Source organism: Harpia harpyja, chromosome W (assembly GCF_026419915.1).
Source record: "Harpia harpyja isolate bHarHar1 chromosome W, bHarHar1 primary haplotype, whole genome shotgun sequence".
Lineage (NCBI taxonomy): Eukaryota > Metazoa > Chordata > Aves > Accipitriformes > Accipitridae > Harpia > Harpia harpyja.
Window position 1 is genome coordinate 9,591,590 of NC_068968.1, and position 20,163 is coordinate 9,611,752.

Consider the following 20,163-nt stretch of genomic DNA (forward strand, 5'->3'; position numbering starts at 1 on the left):
TTCCTGTCCCCCTCCCATCTCCCTCTCTCTCTTACCCCTCCCCCTTCTCCCCTTCCCTCCTCCTCTCCCTACCCCCTCCTTCCTTCCCCCTACCACACCTCCCCCATCCGATCCATTCTTCCCCCTTCCCCCCATCTCCCTCTCCCCTCCCATGATAGGTGTTTTACCTTTACAATTTCTTCTCTAGACTAATGTCTTCTCGCAAAAGACAAAAAGTTGCAGGGAAAGCAATCTGCAAGTCACAAACTTTTTGCTTTTTCATCATTCTTTATAAGGTTCTGCCTCCCCCCTTCCCAGCTATGTGGCTCCCACTTCTCAGGACATATGGAAAGCTCCTGCAGCAGTCAGGAACTGTGCAAGGTTTGCTCCCCCTCCCCATTCTGAAACACACATCCCTATCCTTTGGAGCCTAACACTAGTAAGAGGCAGATTGAAAGAAAAAATGCACAGAAAAGTATGAGAATATCCCACTAAAATGGCTTAGTTCATCTATGGACAAAATCAGTATGTTACTGTGGCCACAAGGTCGCCCTCTCTTCACCTCTCAGCACTTTGCAGCCTAAGCAGAAACACTGAGACTAGGTAAACATCAAGACTAGGTAAAACCCACGCGTGTGCAATATGGCACCTGTTGCAGGCAGGCTGGCATTTGCCTTTCTCGGCTGATTAAAAAGTTACCCGAGCACCCTCAGCATTGCAGGAGTCAGGCAGCCAGGACGGGGCAGGAAGTCAGGGCATGTGTCAGATTCATCACTGCTCACTACACCTCCCCGAATTACAGAGAGGGTTTTGCAAGCCACACTGGAAAGGAGAGAGAATGGGAAGTACCGTGAACCACCTCGCTGAACTTGCCCCATTCCTCAAGGCTGCTGTCGGGTCGCTGCCATTCCTCGCTCTCTGGCGTCCTTACTAGGGGACGAGGGAGATCTCCGTGCACCCGCAAAGGTACAGCCCCACCGCTACAGCAGTGTGTTCTACAACAGGGGCGAGCGGGGGGACTCTTCTCCCTGCCTCCCGCGGCACGCGGGCAGTTGTCAGAGGCCGAAATGGTGGAGGAGGCTGTGTCTCTGGTGAATGCCTGGAGACAGCAGTCTTTCCTAGTTTGGAGGAAGAAAGGGAGAGCCCCATCCAGTACATACAAGCTACGCTCAACGCCGCGGCTTTCCCTGCGTTGGGTGGTGCCGATCCTCCTTTCCATTGGCTATGTATTTCCTCTTCCTTCCTGTGCGCAGTAGCAACGGCTATTGGACAGAGAAGGAATGAAGAAAAAAAGAGAGAAAGAATTAAAAAAAAAACCAAAACAGGTGGAGAAGAAAAGAAACAGGGAGACCTTGAGCTTAGGACAGGAAAGGGCTGAGGGATGCAAGAAGGAATCAGTGTTCTTACAGTAACAACAATAGAAGAGGGAACAGAGGTGGGGACTCAGAAAGAGGGGTGTAGATTAAAGCGACGGAAGAGGAAGAGGGGCCTAAGATTCACTGTATCGCGGAGCCTGGGAAGTCACTGCTGGTGGATCCGCCCCCCTACGGGAGGGAGGGAGAGAGTGAGACAGGCCGGCCGGCTGGCTGGCTGCTGGCTGGCTGGGGCCGTTAGAACAGATATCTCTTTGCTTCACACTCCCCCCCCTCCCCGATTTCTTTCCCCTTTTTGTTGCTTGTTCGCTTCGCGCTTGGGGGTCAGTGCGTAAGGAGGGAGGGACCTAGGCTAAAGCGCCGCCCGAGCAGCCCAGCGGGAGCCTAGGGACAGGCCTGGGCTGCAGCCTCAAAATTAGGATGTCCCGACACGAAGGTGAGAGACCTAAGGCTCCGGGGGGGGAGGGGGGAGGGAGAGGGGAGATGTCCTTGAGCCCTGTACGGCGTGTACGGTGTTAGGGCCTCGCATGCCGCCGTGTGAGGTGGGTCAACATGGCGGCGCCGTCGCTGAGAGCGGGGCCTGTGGAGTCGGTCGCGGAAAGTGGCCATGGTGGGAGGAGGAAGGCGGCGGCCAGACCTCGCTTTGCAGTGTCGCGGGAGGGGAGGTGGTGGCCGTGTCTGTTACGGGTAGGCCCCGAGTCCCTTTTCTGTCGCTACTAAGCACGCACACCAGGCCTGTGCTCGCTGAGGTTGAAGGGCCTGCTGCAGCTTGAAGTGGGCCTGGTCTCTGTCACCCCTCATTAGCCTGCAACTCGGACCTTGCCTCGCCCCGGATAAGGAGTGTGTCCGAGGTAGATAATAGAGGGGAGGAGATAGGAGAGCTGTTTATTTTCACTCCTCTTATTTCACTGTTTGATGGGCCTGAGAGGTGGGCCTAAAGGAATCTGGTCTAGGGGAAAAGAGGAAGGTGTAAGGGGGGTGGGAGGTGTGTGTCAGGGTGGCTTGCTGATGTGTCCTGGGAGTTGTAAATGGCATGATGTGAAGGGAGAAGGGGTGCAGGAGGGGAAGGGGAGGCAGGCTTAGCATGATATGCACCCTGTGAGGGGGAAGTACCCCCAGGTTTCTTAGGGTAGGGAGGAGAAGGGACTGTGGGGCATGAGGCACGAGGAGAGTAGTGCTTGAGGGGAGGTAATGCAAGGAGGGTAGCCTGGCATCTAGGGGAAGTGGATTGGGGTGTGGTCTGCTTTGGTATAATGAAGGGAGGTGCGTGTTGTGTGACAGGTGTAAAAGGAACTCATGTATGTAATTGGCTGTGGTGTTGGGATCAGAAAAAAGGGTTTATGCAGTCTTTGTGCCCTTGTTCAGGTGTAGTTTGTATTTTGGTAGCTTTGGCAGATTGAGAAGTAATATATTCTTTTTTTAGTTTTGTATTTTAAAAGAGGAAACATGCTACTGTAGCAGCTTTTGTAGAGAGGTCATCATACAATTATTTTGTGTGTTTGTCCTTGTTCTTCTGTTTGGGGGGGGGGGTTGTGTGGTTTTTTTTTTTTGCTATGGGTAAGTGTAGTGGATAGTTAAGGATTTAAAAAGTGAGAAGAATGGAGAGAAAAATGAAAGAAGGGAATTTATGTAGAGAGAAGTTGTGTGTGATATTTGTAAAGAAACTTGTTTGGTTTTCTACTTCTTCTTACTGGTAGTTGCACTAGTATAAAATATTCTGTAGAAGTTCTGCCTTGTATCTTGAAAGGATAATTTTTTGCTCTGTTAGGAGCTAAATTTAGCACCTGTCTCCATACACAAGTTTGAGTCTTCTAGAGTTGTGAAAATAATCTTTTTAAAAGAAATGGAGATATCTTTATTTAATCTTAATGTTTTGAAAGCAATGTGCTAGAGGATGTCAATGTTTGGGAGTAATAATACTGACTTCTAGATGGAGGGTTGGTAGCTTGATGCTGAACTGGAGTAAGTATGATGACTATTTGGTGTATAGCTACAGCATTTTGTTAGTGTGTGTACTTGCCTATCTAAGACCAGTCTTGCCTGAATCTACTAACACTTTTTTTTCTAGTAAAGATACCAAATCCTCTTGGTTTTTTTCTGATTAAGATATGGTTTTGTGTGCGTTTGTTTTTTGGTGGTGTGTGTTTTTGTGGGTTTTTGTTTGTTTGTGGGGGGGGTGTTTTGTTTGTTTGTTTGTGGGGGGGTTTTGTTTGTTTGTTTGTGGGGGGGTTTTTGTTTGTTTGTTTGTGGGGGGGGTTTTGTTTGTTTGTTTGTGGGGGGGGTTTTGTTTGTTTGTTTGTGGGGGGGGTTTTGTTTGTTTGTGGGGGGGGTTTTGTTTGTTTGTTTGGGGGGGGTTTTGTTTGTTTGTTTGGGGGGGGGGTTTGTTTGTTTGGGGGGGGTTGGTGGGTTTTGGGTTTTTTTGGGTTGGTTTTTTTTTTTTCTTCAAAGAGGGTGGGTGGGGTTGTTGGATTATCTGCATCCTATGCAGATAATGAGGCAAATGCTAACAACAGTGGGTAAAATGAGGGTTAATAAAAAGTTTTGTTTGTGGCTTTGTTGGAGAAAGTACTCTGTAAACTGCTGCTGTAATAGCTATCCATGGTATGTGACTTAAAGCAGGGTAGTAGGGTGTGGACTTGTTAGATTGCACTGGTTAAAGCTACAAAAGTGGTGTTATGTGTTGTTCAGTGTTGCAATGTTTTAATAAAGGAGAAGAATTATCAAAATACTTTTTAAAAAATGTGTTTCTGATGGAGGATATGTTTTGAGGTTTTTCTAGTGGATGTTAGGTTTTGTTTAGCACGGGAAATAATGTTTTTCTCAGTCTTTATTCATCAGCAGAAATCAAAGTATGGAAACAATGTTAAGTGTGGTTTTGTTAAATTGGAAACAGGTATATCGATGTTCTTTGAAGTTGCATGTTTTAAAAAATGAAAATAGTTATCTTCTAATAAACTGTTGATGGTAATGTTGCATTGTTGACATAAATCTTTTTATATAAAGAAGGAAAAACCCCATCAAAACTGAAAAGATATAAAGCTGCAGTAACAGTTGTACTTTGATAGATTTTTATAGGAACCTGGTTTGTCTTGAGTTTTCTTAATGTTTTTCTTTTATTTGCCATTTAACATGTTTTAAGTGTTAATTGTATATTAGTTATAAGGTTAGAATAAGTTGCCTTGATGTAGGCTCTGTGGTTGGCTGAGAGTTGTCAATCTGTAAGTTGATGGAAGTTGTTTTTGCAAGGATAAGGTATAGGAGAAAAGCAAGTTTCAAACATGTTAATAAACTGTATCTCTGCTGTGTGCTTTTTGTCAAAATGGCTTATTTTTGCCAGAATTGGTTTTGTGATGGTGTCCTGGTTTCAGCTGGGATAGAGTTAATTGTCTTCCTAGTAGCTGGTATAGTGCTATGTTTTTGAGTTAGGTATGAGAAAAATGTTGATAACACTGATGTTTTCAGTTGTTGCTAAGTAATGTTTAGTCTCAAGTCAAGGATTTTTCAGCTTCTGATGCCCAGCCAACAAGAAGGCTGGAGGGGCACAAGAAGTTGGGAGGGGACACAGCCAGGGCAGCTGACCCAAAGTGGCCAATGGAGTATTCCATACCATGTGACATCATGCCTAGTATATAAACTGGGGGGAGTGGGGGGATTGCCGCTCGGGGACTAACTGGGCGTCGGGTGGTGAGCAATTGTATTGTGCATCACTTGCATGTTCCAATCCTTTTATTATTGCTGTTGTCATTTTATTAGTGTTATCATTATCATTATTGGTTTCTTTTCTGTTCTATGAAACCCTTCTTATCTCAATCCATGAGTCTTACTTTTTTTTCCCTGATTCTCTTCCCCATCCTATTGGTTGGGGGGAAGTGAGTGAGCGGCTGTGTGGTGCTTAGTTGCTGGCTGGGGTTAAACCATGACAGATGGGGAAGGATGTATTTGAGAAGATAAATGCTGGAGAAGTTGGTATTCCAATGTGTTGTCTCAGGGCTCTAAATAAGTATCTTTTGGAGGTATAAGCTTACTTTTCATCAGGGTCTCTTGGCAATTTTCTTTGCTTTGTGGCAAGAAATTAATTCACGTTGTGGATCAGAAGTTGGTTAGGAGACGGGGAAAAAGAGAGAGTAGAATTCAACCATTGACCTTTTGCCATTGACTGTTTAATACCTTCAGAAACGGAACTGGTATAGAACTTTAAAAATTATCTAGAGAGTGAAGGATGTGGGGGAAGGGAATAGTGGAATAGAAACACTTGCAAATAAGACAGTTATTTGAGCTAGGGGTGACTAGAAGGTCTTCCAAGGAACTTTAGAAAGAGCTAGATAAGCTCAATGCATGAGCAGCACAAGATGAGTGAAACTAACTTGTGTTAAAAGGAAAAGCAATAGGGACAAATTAATTTTTTAGGTATCTTAAAGTGTCTACTTCAGTGGTATCAACTTGGGAAAGGTTGTGGAGTATCACTGTAGATAATCATGCTTCTGTTTTTACTGCTACTGTGTGTGTTGGCAAGATGTGAAAAACGTTACTGCGTTCAAGAAGCTGTTCAGAACAGCAAGGTTGTCAAGTTGAGCACTTGGGAGTTGGGATGTGCCAGAACTAGCTTGTGCAGAGAAACCTAATTCAGCCCTCTTTGAGTACATGCACTGTGAAATTACATAGCTGCATATTATCTTCTCTGTTGTGCTCTGCCTTGTCAAGGGTGTATAGGGAAGGAGGCTGTTATATGTAGGGGAGGACCAGATGAGGCATTATAGAAAGAAAGTATTTTTGGGATGTTGATAGTTGAGTTTTGTTGTGGAAAGCTGGATTCATTCCTGCCTCTTCTATGGAGTTCTTAGGAAATGCCAGGCAAATCACTTGGACAAGAGTTTACAGGTGGCTGCTATCTGTGTGTTTCTTGTTTCATGAAGGCTCAATTGAAAATTTTGGGCGTTCACAGCTGCAGCTCTAATACCTGCAAATTAGTGGTTTTTCTCTTATTTTAGTTCTTAGAAATGTTTTGGTTGAAACTTCCAAACAAAATGCATGCATGGCCTAGAGAACTTTAACTAGGTGGACAAATGTGGTAGTTAAAGGCTGTGAAAATTAGTCATAAGGAGAAGACCAACAAACAGTTAAATTCAGGCAGCACTGTCAGATTTCAGTATAATAGTGTTATAAACTATTGTATGCAGCTTGAATCCCCTCCAAAGAACTCAAGAAGTGATGTGACTCAGGGTTGGGGGGGAGAGACAAAGGACTACTGCATGAATAGAGACTGAAAAAAATCTTTATCTTCAAGGTTGACAAAGAGAATCTAAAAAGAATGAATAGCTTAATATAGATGAAGAGTGTCTATAACTTTTTTTCATAACATAAGAACAGGAGGTTATACAATTAAAGAGGCTGATGATTCAAAACTGATTAATAGAAGTGCTTTTTCACACAGTGTGTAACTAGATTGTGTAATACTTTTTCACAGGAAAAAGTTATACCACCTGGTTTCTGGTTTGAAGGATTAAAACTTTGGATTCTATCTCAAACTTTGTATTTCATGTCTCTACTTGAGACTAAAAGGTTGCTGTTGAGAATCTAATGTCTGATATTCTGTGATGTTCTTACAACTTTCCATGAATAGTCAGCTGAATCTCTGATCTGAACTTATGCTAATTCCTATGTTCTTATGTAAACATGATCCTTAATGTCATTCACATGTATTGGGTTTATGGCAAGGTTTTGGTGGGGGGGAGCTGTAGGGGTGGCCTCAGTGAGAAGAGACATGGGGCTGCCCATGTGCTGGACAGAGCTGGTTCTAGCTGGCTCTGTAAAGGACCCACTGCTGGCCAAAACTGAGCCAGTCATTGAAGCTGATGGCACCTCTGTGAAAACAAATTTAAGAAAGGGTAAAAATGCTGTGCAGCAGTGTGTGTAAGAAAGGGGGGAGGGCAGTGGAGGTATAAGAAACAATCTTGCAGACAGCAAGGTCAGAAAAAAGGAGGGGGAGGAGGTGCTCTGGGTGCTATAGCAGGTATATTTCCCTGCAGCCTATGGAGAAGAGTGGGAGCAGGCCAGTGATGGGGCCTGTGGAGAGGACCACAACGGAGCAAGCTCCAGGAGGGAACTGCGGCCTGTGGAAAGGATCTGGTGCAGGAGCAGGCTAGTGGCAGAAACTGCATCCCATGGAGAGGACTTTTCCTGAAGTCTTTTCCTGAAGGACTGTAGTCCACGGAGAGGACCTGTGCTGGAGCAGGGGAAAAGTGTGAGGAGAAGGAGTGGCAGAGACAAACTGTTATGAACTGACTGCAACCCCCAATTCCACATCCCTCCTGTGCCTCAGTTTGGGGGGAGGAAGTAGAAGAATTGGGAGTGAAGGAGTAAAGTTGAGCCTGGGAAGAAGGGGGGGAAGGGAGGGAAGGTGTTTTAGTTTTTTGGGTTTATTTCTTGCCATCCTACTTTTTTAATTGGCAATAAATTAAATCAATTTTCTCCAAGCCAAGTCTGTTTTGCCTGTGACAGTAATTGGTAAGCGATCTCCCTATCTTTATCTCTACCCATGAGCTTTTCCATCCTATTCCACAACCCTGCCCTCTTGAGGAGGGGGAGTGAGAGTGTCTGGGTGGCTATCTGGTAGCCAGCTGAGGTTAGCCCACCACCACATGTTTGTTTCAAAGTTAGTTATGATAACACTATGATAAAGTAACAATGAAATAAGGTGATTTTGAATTTCTTTCAGTGCAGAGTATAGTGACATGCTCAGTAGTTTCACTGGTTTCCAGTACGTGTAAATGAATTTTTTTGTTTTGAGCTATTTCATGAAGCTTTATTTTGCATAAGCTTGACAACTGTCTAGAGCCTAGAAGTGAGGTCTCTGCAAAGTTAAAATATTGGTTTTTCCCCTCATAGAAGTGCCTTCAACTTTTCTTATCACTTGTGTAAGTGCTCTTCATTCATAGAGTTCAGAAGTGAGTGCAAGCAGTTGCTTGACTCATACCTTTTGCAGTCTTTGGTTCAAAGTTGGAGCCCTTTTTGAACATGAATAAAACCCTCAAGGTACTTTGAAAGGTGACTAGGTTTGTTGTTTAAACTAAAGCTGTCTTCTCTACCTCTGCAAAACATTTGAGTTGCTCTACAGATTTATGGTAGTGTGGCAGGAAATTGGTGGTAGCCTCTGTGAATAAATATATGGGCATGTGCAAGTGTGCTAGAAAGCCTTCAGTATTGCTTGGGGTCTGGTCATAAGTGTCTTGGAGGTATCTAACTGGATAGTTACGCTCTAAACTGCTTTACTAGTGATGTTGTATGGATACCTATCTCAAGTATCCCAGCCCCAGAAGCAGTAGATCATAGGAGTTGCTCAAGGTTGGAAATGTATTAGGAGATATTAGTAGAAGGACTCATTGTGTACCTGTCGGTAATTTTAATCTTTGCTGGGAAAAAAATTTATTAAAAATAGTGTTCAGACTTATTGGCTACACATTTACTGCATAATTTATATATTTCTGTGTACACTGGTTGTATTTTAGAAATTTTTTTGCTTTGGTGGATCTTGAAATTGTTGGGAGTCTCAATATAGATAAGCCTTTGTCAGCTGGACTTCCATGATTGTTAGAAAGTCCTTGTAGCCAGACAACAGATTCATTTACAGCAGATTCTAAATTTGACTATGGGAAGGTAGGTGTCTGAAAGAAAAATTCAAGGTGCCCTTTAAGAAGGGCACCAAAGCTTTGCCAAAGCAAGCTGTAAAGAACACAACTCTTTGTAGTTTAAACTCTTAAAACACCCCCCCACCCACTCTTAAGATCATGTGAACTACCTTATATACATCTTAATTCTGTCCCTGTCCCCTGCTTTTGTATGTATTGCCCATGTAAGATGAAAATATCAACAAATGTAAGTTGACTTGATTGCTGTACAGATGGAAGGCTCATCCCCAGACTCTTACTCCTGCTGTAAACAATGACCATCTTTCATCTTATAGACTTGTAACTGTAAACTATATTCATTAAATCAATTGCAGATTTATTAAGTTGTATTGGGAGCTGGGTGGTATCAGTTGACTCCTAAAGGCTTTAGATATGCTTCCCAGCACTATTTTCCTTTGGTTATCTTCAACTTCAGAGAACTCTAAGGATGAAAAGTTTTTTGCCCTGCATTTTTGGATACTGAAGGCAGAATAGATGCAATGATCTGCAAAATGTTCTCTTTTGGGTCTCTTGGTATAAGGCCTACAAATTGCCAGACTATTTGGTAGGCAGGACCTGACAGTATTAAAAAAACAAACAAACAAACAAAAAAAACCAAAAAAAACCAACCAAACAAAAAACCCCAAAACCAAACACCACCAACACCCCCCCCCCCCCAAATAAAAAAAAAAAAAAACCACAAACAACCAACCCCAACTTCTAGGATAAGGAAGACTTAGTGTGACGAGCTGAAAAAGCAATATGGAACCTTCTTATAGAAGAGGGCTTTATAAGTAAAGGATGTTCTTAGAGTAGTTCTGTGATCCTCATGGGTCAAACTAGTAGTGGTAGGTGTTGCTATAGATGTTATTCCAGATAGCTGTCTGAAGGAACAGGAGATCTGCAGAGCACAAGTTATTAGGCTTAATGTGTGGTGGCATATTAAAGAAATATTTAAATGGTGTTTTCACATATATGGGTGTTTTTTATAGTCTGTAATGGTGTGAGAAAAGTAAATTATTCAGTCTTTTACATAATGGAGAATCATGGCTTTCCAGTAACTGGTTCCTTGTAATATAGAGCTTATTACTCTTTTGTTTCTTGTATTCTGGAAGTAGGAATGATTTAAGCAGTGTGACCAGAAAGCTGAATAAGGAGCTCATCTCTGATAGGATTGTTGAGAATCATATGTAAAAATACAATAGTCTATTCGGGAATTAAAAAAAAAAACAAACCAACGACTTTGAAATAATAATTGGTTGGGGGTATAGAACTCTGAATTCTGTCTTGGAGGGATGCCATGATGGATGCTTTCTGAGCAACTGCATCAGATCAGCAGCTAATGGCTTCTGTTTGTGATGCTTGCATTGAATTTCATGTTAAACTTGCTCCAAACACATTTTTCCCTTTCCTCAAATGTTCTTTTTGTTAATTGATGCTTTTGAAGACAAAGGATATTTTTTTTTAACTATGTAGGATAATGTGTTAAACTTCTCCTAGACTGCAAGAAGTTGCCTGCATTATTTTTTGTGGCACTAAGGACTTGGATCTCAGCTGTATGATGCAGTTATAGTAGTCTATGCTGCTTTAGTTTCTTTTGGTTAAAATGAGGCAATACCTTTGAATTATTAGACTTATATAGTTCAAGCAAAAAAAAAAAATTAGAAGTTCAGGAGGCTAGAGAAGTTGTATATAAACAATAAGGTTGAAAATACTTTTGTTTTCTACCTGTGGTTGTTCTAAGGCCTCTGCAAATGGTGCAGAAGAAAAGCAGGCCTGTTCGTAGGCTCTAACTTGAAAAAGCTTGAGCTATTTTTGTAAAATACATTCTGTGGTCAATATTACAGCTGCTACACTAGGGCCTTTCCTGTATCATACCTCTCTTTTCTTTGACAGGCTAATGCAGGATTTAAAAAGTTTTGGACATCTGTTGGTATTGTCAGGAGGCTGGTATGAGGTGCTGAGCTGCTTCTGAATTAGTGTTCTGCAAAGCAATGTTGCCAGTGCTGTAAGGTGGTGACTGCGATAGTGTGTGTGTCTCAGAACATAGGAGAGCAATTAATCCTTAGGATCTCCTGCAGGAGCCAGGGTGGGCTCTATATAGAGAGCTCATAAAAGATGTGAAAATAAGTCTAAAGTAGTACTAGGAATATGAAAGTTCTGTGCTACAGGTAGACTTACTCTGTAGGCTAGAGTGCCCCCCAAATGCCACCTTCATGAAAATTGCTCAGAAATGTATTGATGGAATATCAAGCTCATGTATGTGTGTACATAATTTCCTAGACTAGAGAACTGTGCTGTAAAACAGTAGGGTGATAGTTGTATGTTTCTGTGATGTGCATTCTTAAAAGGAAACTTGAGAATACAGCTCACGGGTGAGACCGTCTTATGTGCAGCATCAAATCGAAGAATGGTTTAGGTTGGAAGGGACCTTTAAAGATCATCTAGTCCAATCCCCCTGCCATGGGCAGGGACATCTTTAGCTAGATCAGGTTGCTCAGAGCCCTGTCCAACCTGACCTTGAATGTTTCCAGGGATGGGGCAACATTCCAACTTCTCTAGGCAACCTGTTCCAGTGTCTCACCACCCTCATCGTAAAAAAATTTTCTTCTTTATGTCCAATCTAAATCTACCCTCTTTCAGTTTGTAACCATTGCCCCTTGTCCTGTCACTACAGGCCTTGGTAGAAAGTCTCTCTCTGTCTTCCTTATAAGCCCCCTTTTAAGTATTGAAAGGCTGCAATAAGGTCTACCCCAACTCTCTCAGCCTTTCTTCATAGGAGAGGTGTTCTATCCCTCTGTTTTTGTGGCTCTCATCTGAACCCTCTCCAACAGGTCCATGTCTGTCTTGTGCTGGGGACCCCAGAGGTGGATGCAGTACTCCAGGTGGGGTCTCATGAGAGCAGAGTAGAGGGGGAGAATCGCCTCCCTTGACCTGCTGGCCACGCTTCTTTTGATGCAGCCCAGGATATGATTGGCTTTCTGGGCTGCAAGCACACATTACTAGCTCATGTCCAATTTTTCATCCACCAGTATATCCCTGAGTCCTTCTCTGCAGGGCTGCTCTCAATCCATTCGTCCTCAGTCTGTATTGATATTGGGGATTGCCCCAACCCAGGTGCAGGACCTTGCACTTGGCCTTGTTGAACTTCATGAGGTTTGCATGGGCCCACTCCTCAAGCCTGCCAAGGTCCCTCTGGATGGCATCCCTTCCCTTTAGGGAATCAACTGCACCACTCAGCTTGGTGTTGTCTGCAAACTTGCTGAGGGTGTACTCGATCCCCCTGTCTATGTCTTTGATGAAGATATTAAATAGTATCAGTCCCAGTACGGACCCCTGAGGGACACTGCTCTCGTTACTGGTTTCCACTTGGACGTTGAGCCATTGACATCTTATGTGCATCTTATCTTTTTAAAGAAGGTGCTAACTACTGAAGGTGCATTTCCTCACAGGCATCTGATGATTTCAGATTGCTCATAAATGTACTGAGCAAAAACGACCCTTTTGAATGGCATTTGAGTGAAGCTCAATAGAAAACAAGATAGGGCTTATAGACTAGTTCTTCGAAATTTAAAGTTGGAGCTGTTTGCTCTTCAGTGTTTCAGCTGTCATATATCTCTTTCCCTGAGATACTTGTATATTGTTACCTCATGGTTTTTTTCTGTGTTTTCAGTGTGTCCCCTCCCTTTATTATCTAGGTTTTCTTCCTGATTTCCTTTCTACTTCTAGTGGTCGATACGTGTGAAAACATACTGTGCTTGTAGCAAGAGAGCACTGGACCTTTATTTTGAACTAACTTACAGCATTGTCTTTCCTCCTACATTTTATATGCAGATCAGACTCATGCTTTTCCTGTTTCGTGACATTAACATAGTCCAGAGATCACAATATTTTCATATCCTAGCTTCTACAGGCAGTTTTTACCATATTGCTATTTATTGTTCAGTTGTGAGCCTCAATCAAATCTATATTCTTTCATGTTATTTATCAGAACTATTTGGTCTTATTTTGCCACCTAACAAACTTTTAAAGTCTGAAGTGCTGACTGTATCTCAATTGTTATCCAATTCCTTTAGCTAAATATATCAAAAAACTTGCTTCTCTGAATAAGTGAACAAGACTAAAATATACTGACTTAAAGATCAAGGGGAATCTTAGCTAATCATGATTTTTCTGAACATGACTCTGCATCATATAAAAGGTATAATTGACAGAGTAGCTGTTTCTAGATACTAGTAGCTGTTTCTTCAGTACTTAAAGGGGGCGTATAAGAAAGATGGGGACAAACTTTTTAATAGGGCCTGTTGCGATAGGACAAGGGGTAATGGTTTTAAACTAAAAGAGGGTAGATTCAGACTAGATATAAGGAAGAAATTTTTTTACTATGAGGGTGGTGAAACACTGGAACAGGTTGCCCAGAGAAGTTGGAATGTTGCCCCATCCCTGGAAACATTCAAGGTCAGGTTGGACAGGGCTCTGAGCAACCTGATCTAGTTGAAGATGTCCCTGCCCATGGCAGGGGGATTGGACTATGTCCTGGGTTCAGCTGGGATAGAGTTAATTTTTTCAGGAACCTGGGAGGTGAGGGGGTATAGCCGGGGCAGCTGACCTGAACTAGCCAAGGAGCTATTCCATACCATGTGACATCATGCTCAGTATATAAATGGGGAGCGGGCCGGGGGGAGGGCTCTGGACTTTCGGTGGGGGGGCGTCGGGTTCCGGGTGGTGAGCAGTTGCACTGTGCATCACTCTTTTTTTGTATATTCTTTCATTAGTACCGTTGTTGTTGTTGTAACCTTTTTTTTGTGTTGTCCCAGTAAACTGCCCTTATCTCAACCCTCGAGGTTCCAGGTTTTTTTTCTTTTCTCTCCTCCGTCTCCTCCCTATCCCACCGGAGGGGGGCGGGAGGAGTGAGCGAGCGGCTGCGTGGTCCTTTGTTACCGGCTGGGCTGAAACCACGACAGACTAGATGATCTTTAAAGGTCCCTTCCAACCCAAACCGTTCTATGACATTGGAGTGAGTCTAGCGGGGGCCACCACAATAGTTGGGGACTAGAGCATGTGATATGCGAAGAGAGGCTGAACAAACCCAGATGTCTTGAAGAAAAGGCTCAGGGAGATCTCGTTGCTGTCTAAAATTACCTAATGGGAGGGAATAGAGAAGATGGAGCCAGCCTCCTCTCAGAGGTGTGCAAGGATAGGACAAGAGGAAATGGGCAACAAGTTGGAACGTGGGAAATCCTGATTAGATATAAGGAAAAACATTTTTCTGCTTGAGGGTGGTTAAATGCTGGAACAGGGTCCCAGAGAGGTTGTGATATATTCATCCTTGGAGGTATTCAGACCTCAACTGGAGAAGGCCCTGCACAATCTTCTTTCATTGGCCCTACTTTGAGTAGGGGGTTAGACCAGAAACCTTCAGAAGTCCCTTCCCACATAAGTTATTCTGTGATTGCATCAACTGTGATCCATAGGTCAGTGATGGCTCTTAAAGTCTTTATTGGTATATGTAAAGTTGTTTTTTCATTTGTTTTTACTACTTTCCTTGTGTTCATGGTACTGTTAGGGAGGAATGTTTAGCCACTTTATGTTGAGAAATAGGTCTGAGGCACGTAAAAATGATGCGAGACTGGAAGGGGATCGTATTGTGGTGTATTTTGGATACTTCCTGTGTATGCCAATAGGATAGAAATTAGAAACTTTGAATTATGAAGCCAACGGGGTGACCCTTGCTTTTGAGACCAAGAGAAAGCAAGATGGATGTGTGGTATGGCAGGCAGATGTTTGGGTTGTGTATTTGGGGAAAGTAAAAGCCAATAGCGAAGAAGCATGTACAGTGGTGAGTGAAAGAAGGGGGGGAGAGGAACAGAGCAAGTTTAAAGCTTGACTGAAGTAGGCATGAAAGTTCTTGAGGCTTTTTATTATAAAGACAGTACTTTCCTAGTATTGCTTTTCCTTGTAAGCAATTGTAGTTTCTGTGGGTGTGTTATCTGACTGAAAAGAGAGATTCTCTGTGATGGTAAGTGGGAGTGATTGTGAAGCCATTCTCTTTGTTATGTTTCCATTGTAAGAAAATGAGAATTCCTCAAGGTAGAACATGGGTAATATTTAAATGATCCAGTGTATGGTTTTTTTTATGTTCTATAATTTTTTTCAGTACACTTGTATTATTTTGGGTTCAAAGAAACTCTTATTATTGCAAGTCAGCCCATTGTCTGGGTGTGAGACCTGCTGAGAGGAGTCAACAAGAGAGGCTCTCCTTATATTACTGTGCAGACTCTGGGGGATGGGGGGTGTGTGTGTTCTGCCTTGAGGGATATAGGACTCGTAGGATGCAGGGGAAGAGCATTTTGGGATTGTGCAAGACTTAGTATGGGGTATTTAGGGGAAGGCCCAAAGGCAAGTGTTGCGGATGGAGTGACGCACTTCACTCGTAAGAGAGAAGTAGCAATATATTTATTGATGTAAAACAGCAATTTAACAAAGTTTGACAGTAAATGTGACGGGTTTAACAAGATTCAATGGCAAGGTACGCTTGAGTATTTACTGCATGGAGGACAGGGTCAGATGAAACTGTCAGGGAGACCCTCCCATTGAGTCATGAGGTTCAGAAAGGACCCCCTTGCATTCTAAACTCCTTCTCGGAGAGGAGTCTAAGTGCGGCTGGATCCAGACTTAGTCCCAGACTTGGTCAACGGTTTACGTCTAAAGGATTATATATGCACAATCAATCCTTGATATCACTTAGCTAAGATTTCAAAGTTTCAGTGCTCTTATTCCCAATTCACTTACCAAGTATCTGATGCGATAAGGATTCTCTCAGCCTCGAGGAGTAACTTTGAGAAGTGTCCCTACTCAAGGGGAGATCTCGGCATGCAGCCTGCTGCCATGCAGGAGAGCTCAACAGGCCCTGGGCTGTCCACTATTTATGGAGTAAGATAATTGACTTATAGTCATATTTACATACTGACTACAGGTGTTAGTTTCTTCCAAATTTGTCTCGAGTCAGACATTGACCAGCACTGTGATTAGGTGGGTGCATTGTTCAAATTAACCCTTGGCTACTGTGGCTTTATCTCTCTCCCCCGAGAATCCACTTTGAGCCAGATGCAGCCATCAGGACCAGACACATCCATTATGATTGCCACTGGTGGTTATTGCTTGATCAGGATTATGGGAAATACAGGTCTGGCTGGGGAGGGGGGTGGGGGGAGCACACCGCCACAGCAAGGGAAGGGAGGTATCAAGGTGGATTGGAGAGGAATAAGCATGGGAAAATAGAGGGATAAGGGGATAAAAGGCCCAGTCACATGTAAACAGGTTGCTGATCAGTATGCTTGTCTGGCCATGCCCTGTGCCTGATCAACGCAGTCTGTCCTGTCTTATTAAACTCCCTAACTATTTTTCCTGGGTGAGGAGGTTCTCTGTTTTGTGTGCGCGTGTGTGTGTGGAGGTCTAAATGCTAGCAACTGGAAAAGGGGCCATGGAATTATAGGGGCTTATGAGCCTGAGGTCCCAACAACTGAAGTGCCTTTGAGTTGTGTGGGTGTGTGTAATAGCTAGTAAACTTCAAGCTGGACTAGCCGGAAAGTAGGATGAGAGGCTTGGGAGCCAGGTATCGGAGATGTTGTAAATCTGGGTCAGTTACTGGAGAGATGAGAGGGTCTTGAGAGACAAGTACTGGAAAGGCCATAAGTCCAGATGAGCTACTGGAGAGACCTATTTGTGTGTGTGTCTTTTGTGTGAGACAACTGGAAGACCAGGGGATCCAGGGGCCAGTTACTGGAGGAATCCACAGTATGTGTGTGCGTATGTGTGCATGCATGATGTCTGAGTACCAGCAGCTGGAGTGGGGCTTCTGGCCTTGGGAGTTCACATGCCCAGTTGCCAGAAATGGGAGAGACTAGGGATCTAGGGGCCAGCTACTGGAGGGATTCATATTGTACATACGTCTGTATTTTCCATTAATGGGCTTTCGTCCTGATCAGCCAGAGAGAGGAACAGGAACAGGCCATTGGTGCTGTTTGTGAGAGTGCTGCTGTGTTTTTCTGTCAGTGTTGATCTGTGTGGCTGGCTTTGTATTGTGTGCTTGTGTGCCTATTGGAAATACATGCTCACTCAGTCTTGCTACTCTCTGGACCTGGGGGTATAGCACTGTGGTAGCCTTGCCTTTATTGAGCTACTAGCTTCAGCACCTCCTAATAGAGTGTACCTTTTAAATAGAATAGCCAATTTCCACATAGCCTTGTGTAAAGGTAAGAGTTTACAAGGAAAATTGAGTTGTACTATTGCCAGATGTGTTAAGTAATCAGTGGCTGAAAGAAAAAGCTTGGTTAAGTCTATAAAAGTATGAGTTAAGATGAAGGCAGTTTTTTTCTGCTCAACTGAGCCGTACTACTTAGTTCTCTGAAGCCTAATCAGGTATATCACTTGTTCCCATTGTTTGCTTTCTCCTTTTTTGTCACTCTTCTGTGTGTGTTTTGTTGTGTGTTAAGGCAAGTTCTTAAAAACCTTCAAAGCTTTTCTTCAAGAAGACAACCCCTAAGCCTTGCAGGACTCAACAGAGAAATGTCAGTTCTTAATTTTTGTTTTGTCTACCCTCAGGACTTTCTGTGTTCCTTCTTTTCACACTTATTCTAATTATAAAATTATTTTTCAGGTGATTCCTCTTCCTTCCCCCAGCCTGTGTTCTCCCAAGCTGAATCTTTATTGTCCTTTCCACAACTACAAAAACCTCAGGACCTTCATCCCGTGCTATTAAATGAGAAACTTCACCATTGATTTTAATGAGTGCAAGGTTAAGGTGCTGCTATTAATATTTTCTTGCACTTGTTACTATTTAGAGCTCTCCTCAGTTCAAGTATTCCCTGTTCATAGAATTCATTTGCTGTTTACCAATTTCTAAACTAACAGAAATGTTAAGTAAGACCACGCACAGTGCCAGTTCTTATGCTGCCACATAAGTCTTTCTGTGCTGATACAATGCATTGCTGTTTACTTAAATTACTGTATTTATAGTAGTTAAGCAAGCTTTCATGTTGTGATGGTGTTTGAAGACTAAATTATCTTAATTGAAAGATAAGGCTACTGAGAGACAACATCAGATATTTAATCAAACCAAAGTCTGCTTGATTACAAGTCCTTGCGTTGTCCGCTAAGTTTGTAATTCTATTTTATAAATTTATTAGGTATGAAAACAACTCTTATTGTAAATAAGTTTTGCTTACAGCTTATGACTTCTGTTATCTTCTAAATGTTTAGATATGGTAAATGTAATATTTTGAGAAGATACCTAATTTTTTTCTTAAATGCAGAGGTCCATAGTAGTCTGAATACAGGCATATCTGTGTGCTGTAGGAGGAAGTGCTTTATTAATAGTTCTTTAACTCAGCAAAGTAGACTATAATCATAAAGAGACTGATTAGGGCATAAGGCATAAAGAATAAATTTTGGATGGTTAGTATTACCAATGTGAAGTTCTTTGCTTATTTAACTGTGAAAAACATGGTTTGTCTCTCTTGCAGTGTTTTCCGGAAGTTGTAAAGCTAGTGAAAACATGTATAGAAGGCAGCAAATAGAGGTGTTATTCTTGGAGGTTTCAGCAATAACAGCTCTTCTCCAATAATGTAAATTAAGCAATTGCATGTTGCTAAACAAACTAAAGCATTTTTGAGATGAAGAGAGTTTTCTGCAGCTGTTTTATCCTATCTAGATGAGTTGCCTGGGAATCCTATAAGCATATTAAAATTGTCATCTCATCCATGGTTGCTTTCTGAATGTGGCATGAGGGTGTCCAGGTTTTTTGTCTGTGTTTTCTCTGTAAAGTGGATAAAGGTTTGCTCTTCATTAGAGCTGAGACTGGGAAGTGTTCATACTGGCTTGTCAGGAAGATAGTTGTATTAGATTGTAGGCCATGTAATGATTTTTTTTTTTTTTTTCTTTGGGGGGGTGGGTGTCAAATGCTCTCCAGAGAACAGGTCCGGTTTTCAAAAGTGTCTAACTAGAGGAGTCTGATTCATGTGCTTGGTGTCCCATAGGTATACTTGAAAAGCTGAAAGCATCTGCGGATTTGCATGTAAATCCTCAGAACTGATTTATCTTCTTGGCTTATTGAGAGAGAGTATGTGTTTAATATTGGCAGAAACTGATCCAAGTTATACCTAGAGTGTTTTGGTATAGAACCCATTCTGGTATACTTAATTATAAATGGGTAATGTTTATATTTTATCCCGTAGAAGTATTTGTATTGTATCCTCTCAGTGGCTTGGTTCTTGTGATAATCAACTTGATAACATCAGTAGTTTAGTGATTTGTGGGGTTAGGGGGGGGGCACAAAGTTCAGTGAACTTGATCACTTGTTTGAACGTAACCTTGTATTGAATACATTTTAAAATAAACTGCATTCCCTGGGTCTACTAGTAATCTGTGTTATGGCATCTAGCTAGAACTGTAAGAAAACAACTTTGGTCAACAGACTGTTCCACCTAGGGTGGTAGTGAAACTGTTTCGGTGATATAAAAGGGAAAAATTAAGCATTTGGTGTTTATACTTGGGTTGCAAGATTATTCTTAGGCTTGTAGCATTGGTGTTAGTTGTGGCATGCCCTCTCCTGGTGTGATAGATGTACTCAACAATTTTTTTGCCTCAGTTTTCACTGACAATCTCTCTTCCCACATCTCTCAAGCCCTTGAATCTCAAAGCAGGGATGGGGAACGAAGTCCCTCCCATTGCAAGAAAAGATCAAGTTTGAGACTGCCTGAGGAACCTGAACGTACACAAGTCCATGGGACCTGACGAGATGTATCCCAGGGTCATGAGGGAATAGGCTGATGTAGTTGCCAAGCCACTCTCCATCATATTTGAAAATTCACGGCAGTCAGGGGAAGTCCCCAGTGACTGGAGAAAAGGGAAACAACATGCCCATTTTTAAAAAGGGTAATAAGGATGACCCTAGGAACTCCTGACCAGTCAGCCTCACCTCTGTGCCTGGTAAGATCATGGAACAGATCCTCCTGGAAGACATGTCAAGGCGTATGGAAGGCAGGGAGGTGATTAGAGATAGCCAACATGGCTTCAGCAAGGGCAAATCATGCCTGACTAATCTAGTGGTGTTCTACGATGGAGTGACTGCATCAGTGGACAAGGGA

At 42.6% G+C, this 20,163-nt stretch overlaps 1 protein-coding gene across 3 annotated transcripts in view; it reads left to right on the plus strand.

Annotated features, from left to right (window-relative positions):
• The first annotated feature begins 1,272 nt into the window (after nt 1–1,272).
• LOC128136080 (E3 ubiquitin-protein ligase KCMF1-like) overlaps nt 1,273–20,163 on the plus strand; it is an 81,592-nt gene continuing 62,701 nt past the window's right edge. For 2 of the 3 annotated variants that reach the window (XM_052775182.1, XM_052775181.1), the window contains exon 1: nt 1,682–1,788. Coding sequence is in view for 1 of the 3 variants with exons in the window: in XM_052775183.1 (XP_052631143.1) it covers nt 1,773–1,788 (16 nt within the window). In the remaining 2 variants the exon portion in view is untranslated. Of the gene's footprint in view, nt 1,789–20,163 lie in introns of all 3 variants that reach the window. The other variant, XM_052775183.1, reaches the window with a different exon arrangement.